Raw genomic sequence first — 22,369 nt, forward strand, 5'->3', positions numbered from 1 at the left:
GCACTACCTAACTCAGAGGAGGTTGCGAGGATGAAGATGGAATGGTTGAACAGAGGACAGCCACACCAAAGGAGGCATCCACCACTGAGTCCTGCATCAAGGCGCAATGCATAGCAAAAGGTGTGTACTGAACTCCAAGTGGCTGCTCTATATATGTCCCAGAGTGGCACAACACAGAGGGAGGCTAGAGTCAAAGCCTGGGCTCTTGTGAAATGGGCCTGCATCCCAAGCAGGTCTGATAACAGAGTGTAATGAACCCCGAAATCCACTTGGAGATTCTCTATGTGGAGATTGCCTGCCCTTTAACTCTTTCAGCTATTATGACAGTTGGGGGAGGGGGAATTTCCTGATTGGCCTTCCACCTGCAGAAGACAAGACCAAGGACCGATGGACATCGAGGGAGTGGAGTTGCCATTCCTTTTCCGAGGACTAAGGCTTCAGAAAGAAAGCAAGTAAGCTAATGGATTAACACAAAACTGGGAGATGACCTTTGGCCGAAATTTGGGATGCAGGCTCAGGAAGACTTCATCTTTATAGAAAGTCATGAAAGGAGGGTCCGCCATTATGGTCTCAAGTTCACCAACCCTTCTTGCCAAAGTGACAGCAAAAAGGAAAGTGACTTTCATGAAAAGGAGGGACACAGAGCACAATGCCAGCAGTTCAAAGGGTGATTACATTAGTTCAGGTACAACTAGGCTGAGGTCCCACTGGAAAGTGACAGGTGGGGAGATTCTCATGAGGCCTTTCCAAAACCTAGCAGTCAATGGAAGTGGAAAGACGGAATTTTCTTCCACAGGTGGGTGGACAGTGCTATCTGATGCTTAGTGGATCTTGAGAGAGTTGAGTGTGAGACCCAATGCTCTCAAGGACAGGTGGAATTCCCACCACTTCTGGGGAAAGCCCCTTTTGTTGGGCCCAGGAGGCAAAGTGTTTCCACTTGGCCCGGTAACAATGTCTAGTGGACTCTTTCTTGCTACTAGAGAGGATGTTTTGCACCTCTGATGAACATGTCAGTTCTAGAGACGCTGTTCATACAAATACAATGTTCCGAGAAGCACTTGTGAATTGTCTGATCTTATGCTGCGTCAGTAGATTGGGGAAAGTAGGGATGGAAACTGGGGGATGGGCAGTCATGCGGAGGAAGTTGGGAAGCCAGAATTGTCTGGGCTAGCAAGGGGTGATCAGGATGACTGTCGCTCTGTCTCGTCTGATCTTGTGGTGTACTCATGGTAGGAGCGGAAGAGGTAAGGCATAGTTGATCTGGTCTGACCAGGGGAGTATGAGAGCATCACCCTGAGAAGGGAGATCAAGACACCCTCTGCCCCCGCAGCAGCACGTGCTTGCATTTATTGTTGACAGGGGGAGACAAAAAGGTCTCTGGTCAGAGTCCCCCATTGGTCAAAGATGTCACGTACCACAGTGTCATGGGGTTCCCACTCATGGGCGATCACAAAATGTCTGCTGAGCAAGTCTGCAATCACATTGTGTCCCCGGGAGATAGACTTCAGATAAGAGAATCTGGTGGATGATGCACCAATTCCAGAGGTTGACTGCGTCCGTACACAGTTGACGTAGTAAACATTGGCGTTGTTGTCCGACATGGTAAGAACAAAATGGGAACGGATGAATGGGAGAAATACTTGGCATGCCTTCCTTATAGCCCTGAGTTCCAGAATGTTGATGTGCATCCTGGATTCCCACGGAGTCCATGTTCCCTGTATCATGTGATTGCCCATATGCACTCCTCAACCTATGAGGGATGAGTTGGTGATGATCGTCTTGTCCGGGGAAGAGGGAAGAAAGGGAACCCCTATGTAAACCTGTCTACCAGTGGAGGGGAGTACCCAGGGTAGGACATGAGGTCGACAGCATGATGCATGAGTGAGTAAATCTTCTGGAGCCACATCTGGAAGCAGTGAAGGTAAAGGCAAGCGAAGGCAGTGACGTATGTGCACGAAGCCATGTGGCCAAGGAGGGACAGGTAGGTCCTGGCTGGGACAGAATTGTTGACAACATGGGCTATGAGTTCTTGCAGAGTCTGGAACCTGTCCGTCAGTAGGCAGGCTCATGCTGTGACTGAGTTAATGTAGGCCCCTATAAAGTCTATGGATTGTTTGGTCCAAGGTTGATTTTTCAACATTGATGCTGAATCCAAGGGAGGAAAGGAGGCTGAGCTACATGGAGGTTGAAACTTGGGCTTCGCATCTGGATCGTGCTGCCAGGAGCCAATTGTCAAGATAAGGGAACACAAGGACCCCATAATGCCTGAGGTATGCCACCATGACTGAGAAAACCTTGGTGAAGACCCTGGGAGTGGTGGTGAATCCTCATATAAGGACCCTGTACTGAAAATGGTGTGAGCTGACCATGAACCTCAGGTACTGTCCGTGGGCTGTATGAAAGTCTATGTGAAAGTGGGCATCTTGCATACTGAGAGCTGTTAACCACATGCCTTTTTCTAATGATGAGATGATCGCTGCTAACTTGACCATACGAAACTTGGGCATGAGGATGAAGCAATTGAGAAGGCACAGGAACAGAATAGGTCTCCATCCGCCTTTCTTTTGGGGTATTAGGAAGTTGAATAGGAACCCCATCCCTTGGTATTCCAGAGGAACCCATTATATAGCTCCTCTTTGTAGTAAGGAATTCACCTTTAGGGTGAGGATGTTGTCGTGAGAGTGATCCCTCAGGGGGGATAGGCTGTGGATGAGATAGCATGATGAACTCAATTATATAGCCATGTGGATGACATTTTGCACCCATTTGTCCATTGTTATTGCACTCCAATCTGATAGAAAGAGTGCTAGACAACCTCTGAAAGGAGTGGGGTGGTTCTATGGCAGTAAGCGAGGCTCTCTAAAGTAGTGGTTCTCAACCAGGGGTCTGGGGCCCAACTAGGGGGGGCCGCAAACAGGTTTCAGGGGGTCAGCCATCCAGGGCCGGCATTAGACTTGCTGGGGCCCAGGGCAGAAAGCCTAAGCCCCGCTGCCTGGGGCTGGGGCCCAGGGCAGAAAGCCTAAGCCCAGCCGCCCGGGGCTGAAGCTGAAGCCTAAGCAAATTAACTTTGCAGGGCTCCCTGTGGCATGGGGCCCCTGGCAATTGCTCTGTTTGCTACCCCCTAACACTGGCCCTGGCTTTTATATGCAGAAAAACAGTTGTTGTGGCACAGGTGGGCCATGGATGTTTTAGAGCATGTTGGGGGGTGGGTGGAGCCAAGAAAGAAAAAGGTTGAGAACCCTGCTCTAGAGTTCCTCAGAAAGATCTTTTCTATGGGAATTGCATCTGGCAGGAAGAAGATTGTGAAGGTGGACCTGGAGAACAAGATCTTTGAGTCTTTTGACACTTCTGTGGTGTTTCGTACAGCCTCTGATGGAAAAACTGGAGGTTCTGTAACATTGTGCGGGCAGTGGACAGTAGAATTTATGCTTGGGAGCAGGTGTGTAAATACCCAAGGTACGAAGTGTAGCTCTCTAATCTTTGAGGGCATGGAGAAAAATCATAAGTTTTCTGGTTAAAAAGATGGGATTCTTTGAAAGGCAGGTTTTCAGTGGTATTTTGCAATTCCCTGAGGAAACCAGAGGAACAGAGCCACAATTCCCTCCGCATGACAATGCCTGAAGCCACGGAGTGCGATGAAGTATCTGCCACATCCACAGCTGATTGAAGGGATGTCCTTACTACCAATTTCCCTTCCTCTATTGCCAGAAGTGGGTCCTGTCTTGCTGCAGCAGTTTTTCAGCAAAGTCCTCTAGTTCGCTGTAATTCAGGAAATTGTGTTTGGCAAGTAATACCTGATCATTCAAAATCCTGAATTGAAGGCTGGCTGAGGAGAAGGCCTTGTGAGCCAAAAGGTCCAACCGCTTGCCCTCCTTATTGGATTAAATGGAGCATGGGCACTGTTGTATGGACTGTTCCGTCACTACCTAGACCACAAGTGAATTGAGGATGGGAGGGGGTGCAAGAAAAGAAACTCAGATCCCTTAACTGGTACATAGTAGCATTTTTCTACCCCTTGAGGGTAGGCGTATTGTGACTGGTGTATGCCAAACTGTTCTAGCTGGCTCGAGGGTGACATTGTTAATTGGCAGAATAACTCTATCCAGTGCTGATGAGTGAAAGATGTCCAGAACCTTACATTGAGTACCTTGGATCTCCTCCAGAGGGATGTGAAGCTCTCCTGCCACTCTACACAGGAGATCCAGGCCAGCATGACAGAGCCAAAGGATGTTATAGTGGGCCCCATGGAACCAGTGGCTCTGTGGTGGCTGGAATGGAGGGATATTGCCACAATATAGAAGGCTCCTTGGATATTCGTAGTGGTGGTAATGGATGGACAGTCCCTGACCCCATCCGACTCTTCCGAAGATGAAGACTTGGACACCTGTTCCATCAGCAGTATCGTCGGAGCTGGTGGAAGCATATAGGCCATCGGAGCATGGGGTGCCTCAGCTGTGGCATGTCATGAGTGGGAGATATAGTCTCCCTAAAAGTAGAAGGCTCCAGAAGGCGTGGAGACCTCAGCTTTCCTAGAACAAATACTTCTTGGGGGTGCTGGTACTTTTCCTGACTTCCCTGGTATTAAGGGTATTCTTTCTTCACCGGGAACCAGAGCGGTGGTTTTCCCCAGAGCCGACAGTTCTCGCAATCTATGGGGTGCCGATACTGACAGGATATGCAGTTCAGTACCGGATACTGGCAGATCTGTCAGCTTGTGCTGTCTCGTCTTGTGTTTTAGAGCATGCTCCCTCCCCATGACTGGAACTCGTGGAAGGAGTGTCCCCTCTCTTAGGTTTGGGGGAAAACTTACTGCCATGCTTATGTGCATGCTTCCTTACCTCCCGACTAGGCCCCAGCACGGGGTCCACAGTGGTGGTCTGCCTGTGCCAGACTCAGATTCTGTAGCTGGATGCACACTCCTAGCTCTCTCTCAGGCCGATGTACCGGGGAGCTGCCCAGCCTAGGTCAGAATGAGGTCTCATGGCAACTTCCATGAGGTGCTTCCGGAGGTGGACAGCCCAGCCTTCTCGGGTAAGGCTGGGGAAGGACTGCACCTGGATGCAATGTGGTGAGAAGGAATTGGAGATGCGGTTGGTCCATCCCACCATCACCTCAGACGAAACCATGAGGTAAAGCCAAGGGCGCATGCACGGACCAATGGACACTACTACTTTCAAATTCTCCAGCTTCAGATGAATGGTGCATATGTGTAAATCCTCAGTGGACTACAATTGGGACCATCACTCGAAGAAGAACAACAGTACCTATATAGCAACATTCTGTATACACCTTTTCATTCTGAATTACGATTCCAACCACCGTTTACTCCATCTACCCACCCCTCTTTCCTTCTCCTCTTCATGGCTGCATATTCTGTCCCCTATACTCTTAGACTGGACCGTAGTTGAAAATTCTGCAATGAGGTGATGTTATCACATTACTATACATCAAGAAAGCTCTGTAAAATCATGCCACCGTCCACCTTTCTTTCATTTATGTAATATCTCAATCAAAATTTAAATAATGCTTTTCAATCCATTTTCTCAAGTCCCTTGTATATTCGGTAGCAGTATTGCTGATATACTACCAAGCCATTACAATACTCCTGTGGGGGTGGGGAGGCAGTAAAGGGAGGGCAGGGATAGTAGTAGTAATGAAAGACTTTATACATTAAATATATTGCCATGTTCTGTTTCATTCAATAACCCAAAATTTAAATACAATTGTGAAGTAAGTTAAGATAGACAGAAGATTTATTGCATTCAGTGTGGGCACTGTTGAAGGCCCTAAGGAGACTGAAGTTGACTTCTTTATGAACTTTAAACTTCTGAACATAAAAGATTAAAATCCTTACTGTATGGCTCCTTGAGCATTGCCGGTGGTGATAGTTTGATAAAATAATCAAGGACACATAACAGTAACTGGAAAGAGATCACCAGGTCATCTTCCATTTGCAATACTTTTCCTGAAAATGTAAAAAAAGAAGGACTTTATGAGTCAATGCTTGGAGTTTAAATAAAATTATTCCTGACAGAAGGTTTCACCTCAAAACCACTGTTAATGGATTCTAGAAAACGTCACCTAGGATGTGAGCATGTCTGAAGTTTGATGTATTTAGCCATGCATGATTTGTAAGGATTTATCACTCTGGAAAGAACATACATAGCTAATTCATATTTTTTTCTTAAACTGTGAATGAAGTTCTTATTTTCCAGGACATGACTTTTTTCTCCCCACACACACTTTTCACTCAAGAAGGACACTGTTGACAACTACTTTGCCTTCATGCATCACTATTTTCTATTTATGTAATTTTTCCCCCTTTTCTGTTCTCCAATTACTACTTAAACTTGGTTTTACAAAAAATACTTAACTTCTCTTCATTTATACAGTCAGTTAAAAGCACAGCAATTGTTATATTCCAAGCTCAGGTTAGTCAGGCTGTCCAAACAGTCTTTGTGATAGGTGATATACTTACAAGTTATAGAAGTAGAAGAATTAACAGCACTTGAAAAATTAACAGTACACGGTGTCTACAGTTTAACAGTTATCCTTACCACTAGGACTAGAAGGTTACCACCTAGGCTCGTTTCCAGCCTCAGTTTGACTGAGCTCATCTACTTCCAAACCTCTTACAGAACTTTTTTATTGACCTTCCTATACCTGGTAGAATTTTACCCCTTCCTCATGACTCTCAAAAAGGCAAAGCAGAAAACCTCCCATAGCCTTACTTTATGGCTATACTCAAGAATTTTAGGAGGAAACAAAAACTCCATTGTTTCAGCTGCTCCTAAGCAGGTTTTATTGACAGTTGTAAACACAGGAGCTTTGTATACACTAGGGCTCCCGCTGGTGCAAATGAACTAATTCTGGACCAATGAAGATTTTTTAAATAAATTCTTTAGTGTAGAACAGTGGTTCCCAAACTGGGGTTCGAGAACCCTTGGGGGTTCACGAAATGTTACAGGGGGTTCTCGGGAAAAAATTCCCTAATGGCGGACAGAGCTGTCCCTAGGGACCCTGGGCAGCACAGGGCCAGCAGCCCGGAGCCCCTGGACTTCCAAGAGCTAAGAGGATCAAAGAAAGCGTATCTATCACACTGAGGAGATTTAAACTTCAAGACTCCTTATAAGAAATGGAAAGGGAGATGGATATTTTTTGCTGTTTTTAAAATTAAATAGGCAGCTAGTATTGTTTTTAAAATTATGATGACGAACAAGTTTAAGCTTTGTTGTAACGTGCATTGTTAGTCTGGACTGCTCAAGACCTGAATGCCTGTGTAGGAGGAACTCTGAGTTGGCTTCTTAAATACCTTCATGCTGTTTCATATCTGATACTCTTTGATGAAACATAGGAGCCTTGTCTTATAACAGGCTTATTCAAAGTGATACAAGCTACAAAAGTGAGATCTTGGAAGAGTGTTGCCATTTTCATAATGTAATAAAAATACTGTAATAATAAATAAGAACATAAGAATGACCCTACTGGGTCAGACCAAGGGTCCATCTAGCCCAGTATCCTGTCTTCCAAGAGTGGCCAGTACCAGGTGCCCCAGAGAGAATGAACAGAACAGGTAATCATCAAGTGATCCATCCCCTTAGGCTCATTCCCAGCTTCTGGGAACAGAGGCCAGGGACACTTAATAATAATTAGTGTGTAATAAGCATGTCATAAAAACAAATTTTATATTTCCAAGATCACTGCTTTTATAATTTATACTCAGTTAAACGAGAAAGTCCCTGGAAATATTCATTTTTAGGAAGGGGTTCTCATGAGACTTGACATTTTAGTGAAAGGGGTTCACAGGTTAAAGTTTGGGAACCACTGGAGTAGAAGAGGCTTTAGATGCTGATTGTACTGCTATAACAATATGGTGTTGGCCTCCTATCCTTAACTAAGGCCCAAGCCCTTCACAGAGTGAGTCTGACCACAGTGAAGAAACAATTTTACAAACTTCTCCAGGTCCATTTAAAAATATATAAATAAAATACTGGTCACTTTTAGGCAGCCATTTCCATGAAATAGGGGCAATTATTTAAAAAACAAAAACCCCACACATTCCACCCTTAAATCCAATTGGCCAGAACAGCAACAGCCTCCTAAAAGGCAGGAAAGATATCACATACCATATTCAAACTTCCCAGTCCATAATACCAGCTAAGAGAACAGCCAACAGGGTCTTGCTTCTTGTATTGGAGATATCAAACAAAAAGTTTATAAATTCACTCCATTAAAAGAAATTAAAATAATTCTACTATAAACATAATTTACCTTTCGCCAACAAAAAAGTGATCCAGGAAGTTTTCAGAACCAATGGGAAACTCAATTCAGCAGAAGTCCTATACACAGACAACAAAGTAGTAAAAATTTCGCAGCAACAGTTCTACAACAATTCTGAATATAGTCTCTGGAGAATCACTTGAGTCTGTGGACGCATTCATTTAGGGCAACACAAAGTTTTCCTACACTTTAAGGTTTATTAGATCACAATACATTCTGAATGGAATTAAAAGAACAAACAAATTTTGAAATGGAAAGGTTAATTGTTCTTATTCCATTCAAGAAATTCTAAGCATTAACGTCTGGGTGAAGGAAGTGAACGTTTATAATTTACTCAAATTATTATGAGTAGTTTTCTCTTGCTCATGTCTTTGACAAAAAGGTCCTATTCTCCAGTCACAGCATTAACTCAATCTAATTTCGGGAGCAGACAATATTTCCTCTCATCTATTACTATGTTTATGAAGCACATCCTGGCACTGTTAGTTTCTTCCATGCTGATCCATAAACCAGCAGGTGGAGATATTCAGGGTGCAAGTGGCACCATCAATACGCTGACCAAGTATATCACTTCTGCAACTTTCTTCATTTCCCACTGAAACTCCCCAAGTCCCTGCTCAATCTAAACTAGTCATATGACATATTGGTGCCATCAATAGATTGGGTTTTTTTGTATACACTTTAGAAATAAGTAGTTAGAAAAGTAAAATACTAACATATGTTTTGGATTGCCTCCTAAATTTTATATATATATAAATGATAAAAGTCAAACTTACTGACTGCTGGGTTGTATCATGTAGATAAGTCCACAAGTCCTAGAAAAAAAATTCAGTTCCTTACTTCGCATATCTTTCTCAATCTACAACAAATGTGTAGCATTATGTATTTCTGCTGTATTTAGCTGAAACAAAGGCCACCTCAGAAAACGTCAGTTATTGTAATTAAAGAACATTGCCAATCTGTTTTACAAGTGGGCTGTTTATAACTAGTAGTTTTACAAGGAGCAGCTCTTGTTGGAATGCTTATATCAAACCTCACATAATAAAGCAATTTAAAAACGTGATCTATTAAGTAATCATCACATTTTCCAGAAAGCCAGGATTTACATGCACGTTATTTTCCAATGTCTTGTAAATAAATAGTAGAGTCTGTAGTACATTCTCAAACCACTGGATGAAATGTGTCTTGAGACTGTTTCACAGTCTTTATTGTATCAATGTTACCATCTCATGATTCTGTTGAAAGAGTCTTACCATATCAATTTCTTCTTAAAACCACAGGCTCTTGGAGTCAAGCAATTAAAAGAGACTCACAACTCTCATTTTAAAAATAAGTTGCCCTAGCCCTCATGGTTGAGGGGGAGAATAGAAACCACTAAAACATGACCCAAGTGTGCAACCTAAAGGCTCAGGAACCAGAAGTCAAAAACCTTTAAAAAAATAGTAATAATAATAATTGTAAAGCCTCATGATTGAGTCAAACTCAAATTTTTGAATGCTTGAGGTTGGCAATACTGTTTTAAATTTTATCTTTGTAATTTGCCTCACAGTCTCTTCTTCTGTAATGTCATTGTATAAACATTTTACAGAAAAAAGGTCAGAGGGGGGAAAAAAAAAAGAGGAATGGGTGGGGAAAGACACCAGACAAATATTCAGGGGCAAGATTTAAAAGGAAAAAGGGAATATGCAGATTAAGTGACATTTTTATACTTCAGAAAAGACCTATGGTTAGGGTTGCCAACTGCTTAATTGCACAAACGCAAACACCTTGCCCTGCCCTGCCCCTTCCCCAAGGCCACACACCTGCCCTGCCCATTCTCTGAGGCCTCGCCAATCCACTTACTCCAGCCCCCCTCCCTCAGTCGCTCACTCTCCCCCACCCTCACTCATTTTCATGGGACTGGGGCAGGGGGTTGGGGTGCAGGCTCTGGGCTGGGGCTGAAGGGTTCGGACTGTGGGAGGGGGCTCCGGACTTAGCCTGGGGTAGGACATTGGGATACGGGGGAGGATTCAGGGTGCAGGCTCCAGGAGGGAGTATGGACTGTGGGAGGGGGGTTGGGTACAGAAGGGGGCTCAGGGCTGGAGGAGAAGGTTGGGGTGAGGTAGGGAGTTTGGGGTGCAGGCTCCAGCCAGGGGCGCTTACCTCAGGTGGCTCCCGGAAGCGGCGGCATGTCAGACAGCGGCTCCTAGGCTCACAGGCGGCCAGGTGTCTGCGCGCTGACCCTGCCTGCAAGCAAGCACCACCCCCACAGCTCCCATTGGCCGTGGTTCCCCATTCCCAGCCAATGGAAGGAGTGGAGTCAGCGTTCAGGGCAGGGGACAGCGTGCAGAGACCCCCCTGGCCGCGCCTCCTCCTAGGAGGCGTTGCCAGACATATCACTGCTTCCGGGAGTGGCGCAGAGCCAGGGCAGGTAGGGAGCCTGCCTTAACCCCGCTGCACTGCCAGACATTTAGTGGCCTAAAATCTCCCAGATTGGCTTCAGTAGCCTCCAGGAGATCAAGCCCGATTCTGGGTCACTCCTGGCCAAACCAGGAGGGTTGGCAACCCTACCTATGGTAGGTCTGAGAAAAAATATTTAGGACTTTCCATCTTCTATACTGACCATCAATGCAATGATACTGGATTAGATTTAAAGAACAAAGAATTGATATTACCCATTTAGGAAAGCAAATCTATCATGTCCCTTTAGGCAATGGGGAGTATCAATAGGACATGCAGCAGCAAAACCTGCTGGAGTGTTGCTAAGCAACTGAAAAGAATTTGCTTACATGAAAGGAATAGTTGCCTAACATAGGAGGAGAAATATGATGGGGGAGGGGGGAAGGAAGGGAGGAGAGCAAGAACAGTATATACCATGGGCAAGAGATAAAAGCCAACCTGTAGGCAGCCAGCTTAGTAGTATGTTTGAATTTCACAGCTAACAAACATGAAAATGCAGACCACCAAGAACTTAAGACTGAAATCACTTATAGCTATTCAGTGGCCCTGTCTCTATGCTTGGTTTGGTTGCTTGTGCCCCAATGGCTGACGATATCCATACAATACACCTTCACAGTCATCCTAAAGGGATACTTTAGAGCCATGGGACATTTTTTGGTGATGCATTGATACAAGAGACCATAACAGTTCAATGTCACAAAGCTGAAAAATACTTTAGCACTGTAGCAACTCTGTCGATGCCACAAGACTTGTGGCCCTCTTGCATTGATGCTCAGTGCTGTGAAGTACCTCTCACTGAAGACTGCAATCAGAAAGGAATTTAAGAGTATTCTAAGGAGAGGTTGAGGTACTGGCATGAGGTACACACTAGCACTTGAACAGAGCAAAAATCTTTGAGCGTTAGGAGAGTTCATCCTGTCCCAATAAACTCAAGAATAGCAAATTGCCTGTATTTCTGTCTTTGGAGAAATATCAAAACTCTAAGAGTTCTCTAAAGCAGCCTATGTTGGTTAAAAAAAAAAAAAAAAAAAAAGATCTACACAGAACACTTAATTTTGGGTTAGAGTTATGCAAGACTGTCTATTTCCTCATGTCATCATGACAAATGGCTCACACCCTTAATACACAAGGAAGGGAGCTGCTGACAGACCATTTCCCATAAGCCTTCAGCTGTACAGCATCTTTCAGTATACTTAATTCAGCCAGCAACCAGGCTATCAGGTGTAAAGATGCTGGGTCATTGTTCTAAGAGACTGTCAGGTGGAATGGGTAAGGTGACTGGGGTCTGTGTTGATCAGATAAATCTACTACCAGAATTGCCTGGCTCATGCTGGGGCTATCATGATACACCCTGTATCCTTGCCTCAGGACCCTCAAATCTCAACATTTTTCTCAGGCATTTGGGGAGAGGATGGGATGTGAACTGAATGAGATTACTTAGGTGGTGAGGTTTTCAGGGGCAGTTTATCTGTACCATGCCTAAAAAAGGAGGCTGGAGGCCCCTGGTGTTCCCATAGTACAAATAATAGCAACAGAAGCAACAACAGGATGGTCTTATAATGCAGTATAATAGTTATGGTGTAAACATTATAGTGTTTCTGCATAACTGATTTTAAGATACTGGGAAATATGCCTAAAGTTTAGGATGGGCACGTCTAGTACATATGTTTTAGAAATCAAAATAAATGTTGTCAGCTAAAAATGAATCCATCAGTTCAAACAAAAAAATTGTGAATTTTACCTTTCAAACTTGTGATATAGTGCAGATAATACATCATACTTCTTATTCAGTCGTGATACATTACTATCAACTTTAGTGCTTATGGTATCCATGTTAACATCCATCTCTCTCAGCAACCGAAAACATGTGCACACACTGCAAGGAAGAAGACAGATGAGAGATTATGAGATCTGTTTCTTTAAAAAAAACAAAACAAAACAAAAAAAACATTTACCTTATAGTAACTGGTTCTTTAAGAGGTGTTGTACACACACATTTCACGTTTGATGTACATACTTTTCATATGCTCAAGAAGTTCTTTTTAGCTAGCAGTGTCTAATGGGGCCAGGATTGCGCTTTTATGCCCTCATATCTCCCTCTCCCCCAGAATATAAAGAGCAGAGTGGGCCCAACCTTGCCTCAGTTTCTTCGCAAATACAGACTCAGAGTAGGGACAGAGAGCAGGTGTGGAATCAGTGTGGGCAACATATCTTGAAGAACCAGTGTTACTGTAGGGTAAGTATCTGCTCTCTGAGTGATTGCCCACACAGATTCAACTCTTTGTGATTAACAAACAGTTGTCTATTTACCTGCAGGTGGGTATAAGGAGTCTATCAGAAGGCAGCCCTGCCTGGAGTGCTATCCTATCGCATGTCACAGCACAACCTATGCTTCTGCCTCCATTTCCCTTTCAATAGTTCCCAAAAATATACAAAAGCATTCCAAGTATACATACGCTCCCTTACAGGGTTAATTTATTACAAAAGCAAACTCCATGCTACAAACCATAACAAACCAACTCGCCAACATTCCATCAACAAACAGTCCCAATGTCTCTCACCATGATCTGTATCTCAGTACACCTCCAGCATCCCACACCATGCCTCACTCCCAGGTATTTTTCTGGGGTCATTAACCATGCCTCACCCAAGCCTTCAGCCTTCGTTGGCCCTATGGTTTCAGCTCTCCAGCTCAGAGAGCCAGTAGGCTCTCCCTCTGATGCTCTCAGCCTTCAAGCCCTCTCCAGCCTTCTTTGGCCATGGCTCAGGAAGGCCAGCAAGCTAGCTCCTCCAGTGATTTCTTGCAATTTCTCTCTCTTTCCAGGGAGGGCCAGCAGAAAGCTTTCAGTTCTCTGCAACTTTCCCCAGACCTCCTCCAGTCTCCTGACTCCCAGAGAACCCTCACACTTGCCCTTTTCCTGCCTGAACCAGGCAGCTCTCACCTGCCCCTTTCCTGAGTGACCCTTGCTAGCTGCTCTCCCACTTACTAGGCCCAGGTTTCCTCTTTTAAGCATATTTAGGAGGCAGCTGATGAGTCACAAATGCACTAGAACCCCTTCCACTTAAAGGGGCCAGTCACCCTGTGACAGTCTTTTTTAACTAGTCATGCAGGACAGCCCTACAGAAATGGTATCCAAACCTCTGGTCTGCACTAGGGCTTCTTGGTGCTCTGATAATAGAAATAGTGAGCAGTAAATGTGTGGACCAAGCTCCACATTGCTGTTCTACTCATCTCAGGTATGGAAACTACCCAAACAGGCAGCCAAGGAAGCTTAAGCCCTAATGGAATGAGCGCTAGTATGGTCAGGGAATTTTTCCTCACTAACTGATAAGTTCTTATGCAGTCAAAAAACCACCCGGCTAACCTTTAAGTGAATGGTGGTGCCCTTTGTCTGTCAAATGTCATTAATAGCCTAGTTGTGTTCCTGAACAATTTTAATTTATCTAAATAAAATGACACTGTCTAGCATGCAAATCTTTGAAAAGAAAGTCACTTGGTGAACAGACCAATTTATATAGAATTTTGAGACTACCTTGAGCAGGAACTTTGGGTGAGGTCTAAGGGTAACCCCATCATTCTGAAATACCGTAGACAGGGGACCTGACTTACAAGCCTGTATCTCTCCTACCCTCCCACCTGATGTAACATCCACCAGGAAATCAGTTTTCATTGAGAGGTCGTAAAGGGAGCAGGTTACTAAGGGCTCAAAGAACACTGCTAGTCCTATATTCAGATTAAAGGAGGGAGGCAGCACCCAAATCGGGAGGTAGGGGGGAAATACATGCATGAATCCCTCAGGAATTTTGTTACTGTAGGATGTGAAGACAGCATGGCTTATAGATAATTCTGCAAAATGAACTCTTATTTTGAGTTGATGAAGAGTCCAGATTGCTTTCAAATAAGTTGCCCAGTATTGTTGAAACTGGAGAGGTCAGTGGTGAAAGCTGTTGCTGAGATATCTTGATGGAAAAATCTCTTAGTTTAGTTCTGTAAGTCAATTTGATTAAAAGGCTTCCTGTTCTGGAGTAGAATGTTCTGAACCTCAGCTGTACAGCGTCTTTCAGTATACTTAATTCAGACAGCAACCAGGCTATCAGGTGTAAAGATGCTGGGTCATTGTTCTAAGAGACTGTCAGGTGGAATGGGTAAAGTGACTGGGGTCTGTGTTGATCAGATAAATCTACTACCAGAATTGCCTGGCTCATGCTGGGGCTATCACGATACACCCTGCATCCTTGCCTCGGGACCCTCAGAGGGTAAGGCTAGAAGGAACCACCAGCCCATCTAGTTCAGTGGCTCTCAACAAGGGGTATACATACCCCTGGGGGTACACAGAGGTCTTCCAGAGGGGACTCAGCTCATCTAGATCAGTGTTTCTCAACCTGTGGGTCACAGCCCCCAAGGGGGTCATGGGACAGGTTTAGGTTCGATTGTAAGTGCAGGGTTGGCATTAGGGGTGGCAAGCAGGGCAACTGCCCAGGCCCCCACACCCCAGGGAGCCCTGCAAATCTAAGTTACATACTTCAGCCCTGCCACTTGGGGCTCAGGCTTCAGACAAGGCTCACAAGTGAAAAACAATTTCAAGTATCACACTTAAATGTAAATAATATTATTTATATTTGTGGCAGAGCTCCAACCTTGACCCCGTGGGTCCCGCACTTCCAGGCGGTTTATGCTAGCTTCAGAGGCTCACTGCAACCCTCCACGTGGCCTCTCTCTCTCTCTAGGGCCAGGGATACAGTCTACTGAGCCCTTTTCATCATAAGCCAGCAAGGAGGTTGGTGAGAGAACTCCCACAGTCTCTGTTGCTCCTACGGCCTCATACCAAAACAGTTTAGCCTTTTGTCCTGACAAGGGCCTGTCTTCCCCTCCCAGGAGGTGTTCCTGTAGTGGTGGGTTGGGGGGAACCCGAGCCCACCCTCTACTCCAGGTTCTGGCCCAGGGACCCTAATGGTAGCAGCTGCTGGCAGCCAACCTTTCACTGCCAGAATTACTACATTTCCCTGGGCCACTTTCCCGCAGCTCTCCTGCTTCTCCCTTCTTCACCCTTACCTTAGCGCTCCCTTATCAATAACTTGAGGGTGTCTTCATTAACCAGCCCTTCAGCTGCACTTCCTCTCCTCTGGCTCCCTGGCTCTCTTTGGCCTGACTGGAGTGAACCCTTTTATAGCATCAGAGGGGCCTTAATTAGAGTCAGATGCTTAACAGCCTCACCTGACTCTTAGCAGGTTAATTGGAGTCAGGTGTTCTCATTAGCCTGGAGCAGCCCCTACTCTGGTCAGTCAGGGAACAGAAAACTGCTTATTCAGTGGCCAGTATATCTGCCTTCGACTACTCTGCTGTTCCCAGCTGGTCTGGGTCTATCACAATTCCAAATCGATGTATTTTATAATTGTGGTAAAAATGAGAAAATAAGCAATTTTTCAGTAATAGTGTGCTGTGACACTTTTGTATTTTTATGTCTGATTTTCTAAGCAAGTAGTTTAAGTGATGTGAAACTTGCGGTATGCAAGACACAGCAGACTCCTGAAAGGGGGACAGTAGTCTGGAAAAGTTGAGAACCACTGATCTAATCTGACCTCCTGTATACCACAGGCCACCAACACTACCCAGCACCTGCACACTAAACCCAACAACCAAAATTACACAATATTACAGCGCACAGGAGACTGAACTATTATCTGCCACAGGCAAAGAACAGGAGTGGCCAAGGAGCACCAGTAAGTAAGGCCTCCACAACGGCAGGGAAGTTAAGTTATATATATCCAGATGATCCTGGCAAGCAACCTGCATCAGCTGCAGAGGAAGGCAAAAACCCCTAAAGTCATTGCAAAATTCCTTCCCAACCCCACATATGGCGATCAGTTAGACACCAAGCATGTGAGTAAAAACCAGCCAGCCAAGCCCCTGAGAGAGAGAATATGCTCAGTACAATCTCAGAGCACTGGCCCTCCCCATTCCATGTCCTGTCTCTAGCTGGGGCCATCCCTGATGCTTCAAAGGAAGGATATTCAAAAAACAGAATACTTAGAGGGATGGAAATCCTTTCTGACCCCTGCTTGTGGCTGGCTGAAACCCTGAAGCATAAGCATTTAGGAACGGAAGACATCCTAGATACCCTATATACACACTACTGCAATATTTGTATAAAATTGGCCTTATGAGGTATATGAAAGCTAACATGCTTGTTATTGATATAATTGTTAAATGCATGTGTTAACGTTATACATGAAACTGTGGATTCTCTCTATATGATGTTACTAGAACAAAGTTTAAGACCAGAAAGCCTAGCCTAGGTATAAAGTGATAAACAGGTCTGTCCTAGCCAACAAAGCTATCAAGCTAAACCAGCAGGGGTTATCCTGAGTCTAAACGTGAGAGATGTAGAGTTAAAATGGCTCCAGCACCCCACAGGAGATTTAATCCCCAGGAGGCCTTTCAGACTTGTAAGACAAAGACAGCCCCTTAGGAATATAATGAACAGAGAGAGAGAGAGAGAGAGACTCCATCTTGATCCTTCACATTAAGGAGACAAAGAAACCAAATGATTTAATCTCTGTGATGGCTCCTGGCCAGGAAAAAGCTAGAAAGGAGATGCAGAGTGGGCCCCCACCCCCACCACAGGAACCATCTTGAATAAAGACTATTGTGCTAAATAACATTTTACATGCTTAGATGCATGTTTTCACTTTTGCTTGTAGCCATCTCTACCCTTTATCTCCTTTACTGGGTATTATTTAATCCATGCTATTTTGTTAATAAAGTTGTATTACTTTTACCATAAACCAATTCAGTGAGGTGTTTGAAGGGAAGGGTGTATTTACCCGTTAAATTAATAAACTGTCATGCACTTTAATAGATCAGCAAACTCAGCATCTTCTGTGAATGCACAGTGGTAGGGGCTGTGCATTACACAGAAACATCTCTGAGGAGCTGAAGTTCACTGACTGTCACCTGCTAGGCAAGGTCTGGTTCAGGAGAGCCTTGAGGAGTTTGCTGGTGAGGAAAACAGACCTGTGTGGAAGAAAACTGACAGTCTAATCGCCAGCAAAACTTACTCTTGCTGAGTCAGAGAGAACACAGTGGTTCACAGGTCTGGGTATCCCCAGAAGCATGTTTCAAACACATAAATCAGAAGCGAGGCCCAAGGCTGCTGAGCCCTGCCCCTTACAATCACAAGCAACCCTATCATACAATCGCATTCATACATTTGTCCAGCTCTCTCAAAACTAATTAAGTTGTTTGCCCTCACTGTCATGGGTATCTATGGAAAGGCATACATGAGTCCTAGGGTCCAGAGGATGAGGAAGGTGTTGAAAGGGAGCCTGGACTTGTGTCCCCATTGCAGCAAGTATCAGTTAGCAATGTGCTCTGGTGCAGGATGCACCACACACAGATGTTTGACTTCCCGACAGAATGGGAATGATCTTGCTCCCCCTTGCCTGTAAATATAGTGTATTGCTGTAGTGTTGTCAGCCAGCACTTGACTTGCTGATTCCTGAAGGTGTAGCAAAGCCTTTTCATGCCAGGCCAATTGTATTAACGTCTAAAGTGTTTATGTGCAAGCAGGCTTCCTAAGGAGACCACAGACCCTGAATTGCCAGTTGATCCAGATAAGCCCACTCACCCCCACACAGAGGAATCTCTTACCAAGGTTTTTGGAGAGAGAGACATGGATTAGGGAAATTCCTCTCCACACCTGAAGTTGCTCTGTCCACCCAGTTTAACAAAGAGAGGATTTCTAGTGGGATTATGACCAACATGTTGTCAGGAAACCCCAGTCTCAAACCCAGGCCCACTGGGTTCCTGAGAAGCAGCCTTGGCCGTCATGCCACACCAACTCAAATTATCAGTGTATTCACAGACTTGAGTGGGTCAGCTTCCAGGATTTCATGACCAGCTTCCTGATTGGCTTGTAACCAATACAAACTCACTGCTTCCTTTCTGGCCTTGTCTGAGCAACAAGCCATTACCCACTAGCTGCTACTTGAACCCTGTTTGACTCTGTCTTGCCACCCCACCTGATCCTGCCTTGCTGCCTCACGCAACCCCACCGGATACCTCAGTGTACCTTCCCTTTAGATTAGCTCTCTTGGCTATCATATCCCTTGTGTAGAATAAATATAAAAATCAAAGAATTAAACTTTGCTTGAGTTTGGTTAAAGAAGTGTGTTATAAAGAAAAGAATTGAAAATAATGAGTTAAGGCCAGAAGGAATGTAGTAGAAAGAATTCCTGGTTCAAAAAAAAAAAAAAAAAAAAAAAGAAAAAATTAAAAAAAAAAAGAAAAAAAAAATACTAAGAAAAAAAAAAAAAAAAAAAAATAAGGAGAAGTTTCTAAAAAGAAGGCCCCCGACCGATAGAGGTTATTGCAGATGGTTTTAAATAAAACAGATAATCTGTTTTAGAAGGAGCCAACATGAACCTTGGCACCCCACATACTTCCTTGTTATCTCAAAAGTTAGGGCCTATGTGAACCCACTTGCAAATGAAGAACCGTTGGTCAGCAAAGAGGAGGGGAAGAAATAGGGAGGAAAAGCTTTGGTAAATCTTATCTGGATTAAAACTGGAAATAAGAGTAAACTGTCTCAAATTAGTTTTTAGCTGAAGTCAGTAATTGGCAATGACATCACTTGTTTGTTAAAGGGTTCAAAAAGTAAACTCTTAAAGGGTTCATTGCTAATACCTGCCTGGCCAAGTTGGAGCCAACGAATATGGGTCTAAGCACTCCTGGGTGTAGTCTATTTGCATCTATCTTTATCAAATACTTATAAATGTTTTATTACTGTTAGTACATAATAAATATTATTATTTAGGCTTTTGGGGCATGTTTAGAGCAACTGTATAAATACCATTCAGCCTTTATTAAATCTAAAGGAATTTATGTTTAAATTAGTGTTGTAGTAATACCCTGCATAAATAATAATTCCAACATCTTGCATGAACTCTGGACTACTGATCTGGACCACTCTAACTCACCTAATCCCTGGGCATTACGTGTCTGCATGTGACATCTGCTTGGCAGATATACTGATCTCAACCCCTTTTGCATGGATCAAAGGTGAAGTGTGGCATGCTGTGTGATGTAAGTGTATACTGCAAAGCATACAAGTATGAGACAGTCTCACTGGTGTTCACAGATAGGCATGAAGTTGACTGATTAGGTCTGTCAGTCTGACACTGTTACTGTGGAAGTTAGGCCCTCGCTGATCTGAAGTCTAATACTGCTGCTCTGAATTCTATGCTCTGAGTTGGACTTAGTTTTGGTTTCTGACATTGAAACCCAGCAAGGTAAGAAGTTTTAGGATTGATTGCACCAAGTTAATCACCTGTTGTGGCTGTTCGCTTTGAATTAGCCATTCAGCTTCTTGGTGATGAAAACTGTCGGATGAAGAGGTCAAAAGGAAGGACTCTATACTGATAGCATGATGTTCATACAATGAATTTCAAGGTATTTTCTGTGAGCTGGATGTAAGGAAATGTTAAAATAGGCATCTGGCAGGTCAAAAGCTGCAAACCAGTCCACAGGATCTAGTAAACGGATTGTAGAAGCTGAGGTTGCCATTCTGAATTTGAAACTGAGGTTGAAGGTGGTGAGGTGATGAAGACGGGGTTGGAGACTCATTCTCTTACTTTGTGAAAAAAGTGGGAGTGGGAACAAAAAGGACCCTGGCTCTGTACTCTAGCAGCACTTTCTTCACTACTCCCACCTGAAAATAGTCTACCTCCTGCTACAACAGTCTCCCGTGAAAAAGGTTCCTGAAGAATATGGGCAGAGGGAAAGGTGGTTGGAAGGGACTAAAACTGGATGCATAGTCCTTGTTTATGACCGAGGACCCACTGGTTCATGGTAATCATACCCCAAGCTTCTTGAAAATGGGAGACATTTGCCATGGTAGAACAAAAAAGATCTTGTGAGGTGCCAGCCAAAGTTCCCAATGTTGGTGTCAAATGTGCTGCTCATTCAAAGCTCCAGACTCAGAAGGCAGCAGAGGGTTGCCTCCAGTGAAATATCTGCCTCTTCCTCAGTGGCTCAGAAGATCTTCGATGGCTGACCAGAACACTGAGTCAAGGAGCACCACTTGAAATACAGCTATTGTGTTGTCTGCTTTCTTTTTTGGAGTTGGGAGAGAGCCCCAAGGAATGCAAAGTTGCCCTGGAATTTTTCAGGGTATGATGTGCCTCATCAGCCACTGCTAAAGAGGTTGTAGCTCTGAAATGGAAGGTCCTCGGTTGTTGCTTGGGCCTTCTAAGAGATTCCTGCAGACTGAAGCCATGACAGTCTTCTGGCAATTGTGTGCACTGCCTTGTCAGATGTGTCCAGTGCAGCCTGCAAGGATATTCTAGCAGTCAATTGGACCTCAGCCAGGAGGGCATTCAATTCTTATTGATACTCCTTGAGTAGCTTATCCACAAAGTTAGTTTGTCCCAGTTGAAGAAATCACTGAGAGCAGAGTTTGGTAATTTGTAACCCACATTTGGAGGCTAGCAGATAAATAGACCTTCCAGCCAAAAAGATCCATTTTTTGAGGATCCTCTTCTCTGGGTGTGGATTTCAGAGGACCTTGCTGCTTTGTCCTCTACTATACAGCTTGCATAACCAGAGAGAGCCAGGGGAAAGATGCTGATAAAAATATTCAAACCCCTTTGCAAGGACTTATCTTTTGTCCACTCTCAGAGTGGAGTCAATGCAGATGTGTGTCAAATGTTTTGACAGGTTCCAGCAGACCATCATTTATCAGCACGACTAATCTCCCTGGAGATGCAGACTGAACTATGTCCAAGAAAGTGTGTTTCTCTTGTACAGTCTCAAGGGGAATATCTAAGATTCTGCCATGTGTTTTATAAAGTCTTAGAAAACTGCAAATTCATCTGCAGAGGCTGATGTAGGTGGGTTCACCACCTCCCACAAAGAAGAGATTATGAAAGCCAGGACTGGGTGCTCCTACTCTGGAGAATGTTGTTCCTCTTGACTCACCTCTTTTTGCCCCTGCAGCAGCCATGGATGAAAGATATTCTGTGGAGACGGACCTTGTTACCTAGGACCTAGGACACAACGGAGGATGTTGGCTTCCTGGAGTAGGGTTGAATATGCCAGGGTGCCCAATATTGCCAGGGCATATATGGGTAATGCTGTGGAAGGTGCCTTGGGGAATATCAGATGGGGTATCTCTATATGGTCCTGATCTTTTTGTAACTCCCTTCATTAACTGTTCCCTGAAATCTCTCCCTGACTCCTACTGAGCTACCCCATGGTGAGATGGAGGACAAGTAGGAGATGATTTCCTGCTGAGTTAAGAGGAAGAGAAGAAAAAGAAATGTCCCCTCTCTAGGGGAAGAGACAGTTGTAACAAGAGTACCCTGCCTGCAAACCAAGGACTGTGATACAGGACACCTCTTTGGCCAGATGTGGATACTCTAAAGCAGTGGTTTTCAAACTTTTTAGAGTGTGTACCCCTTTCCAAATAATGTAGTCTACCATGTACCCTGATCTGAGATAGGGACATAATATGCCTATGATTACATTACCAAGTTTTACTAAATAAAATACATTGTCTGCCATTACAGGACTTTTCTCACATACACCCTGATGAGACCTCACGTAACCTAGCTATATTCACACCCCAGTTTGAAAACCACTGTTCTAAAA

The 22,369-nt window shown here is 44.3% G+C and overlaps 1 protein-coding gene across 1 annotated transcript in view; it reads right to left on the minus strand.

The window, feature by feature from the left end:
- The window catches only part of RB1 (RB transcriptional corepressor 1), a 169,220-nt gene that overhangs the window by 130,243 nt on the left and 16,608 nt on the right, over positions 1-22,369 (minus strand). Inside the window, exons 4-7 of the mRNA XM_026657614.1 lie at positions 12,461-12,595; positions 9,057-9,095; positions 8,272-8,339; positions 5,855-5,965 (exon numbers count right to left, since the gene is read on the minus strand). Coding sequence (XP_026513399.1) covers positions 5,855-5,965; positions 8,272-8,339; positions 9,057-9,095; positions 12,461-12,595 — 353 coding nt within the window. The remainder of the gene's footprint in view (positions 1-5,854; positions 5,966-8,271; positions 8,340-9,056; positions 9,096-12,460; positions 12,596-22,369) is intronic.

This window comes from Terrapene carolina, unplaced genomic scaffold, assembly GCF_002925995.2.
Source record: "Terrapene carolina triunguis isolate 2854851 unplaced genomic scaffold, T_m_triunguis-2.0 Scaffold16, whole genome shotgun sequence".
NCBI classification, from domain to species: Eukaryota; Metazoa; Chordata; order Testudines; family Emydidae; genus Terrapene; species Terrapene triunguis.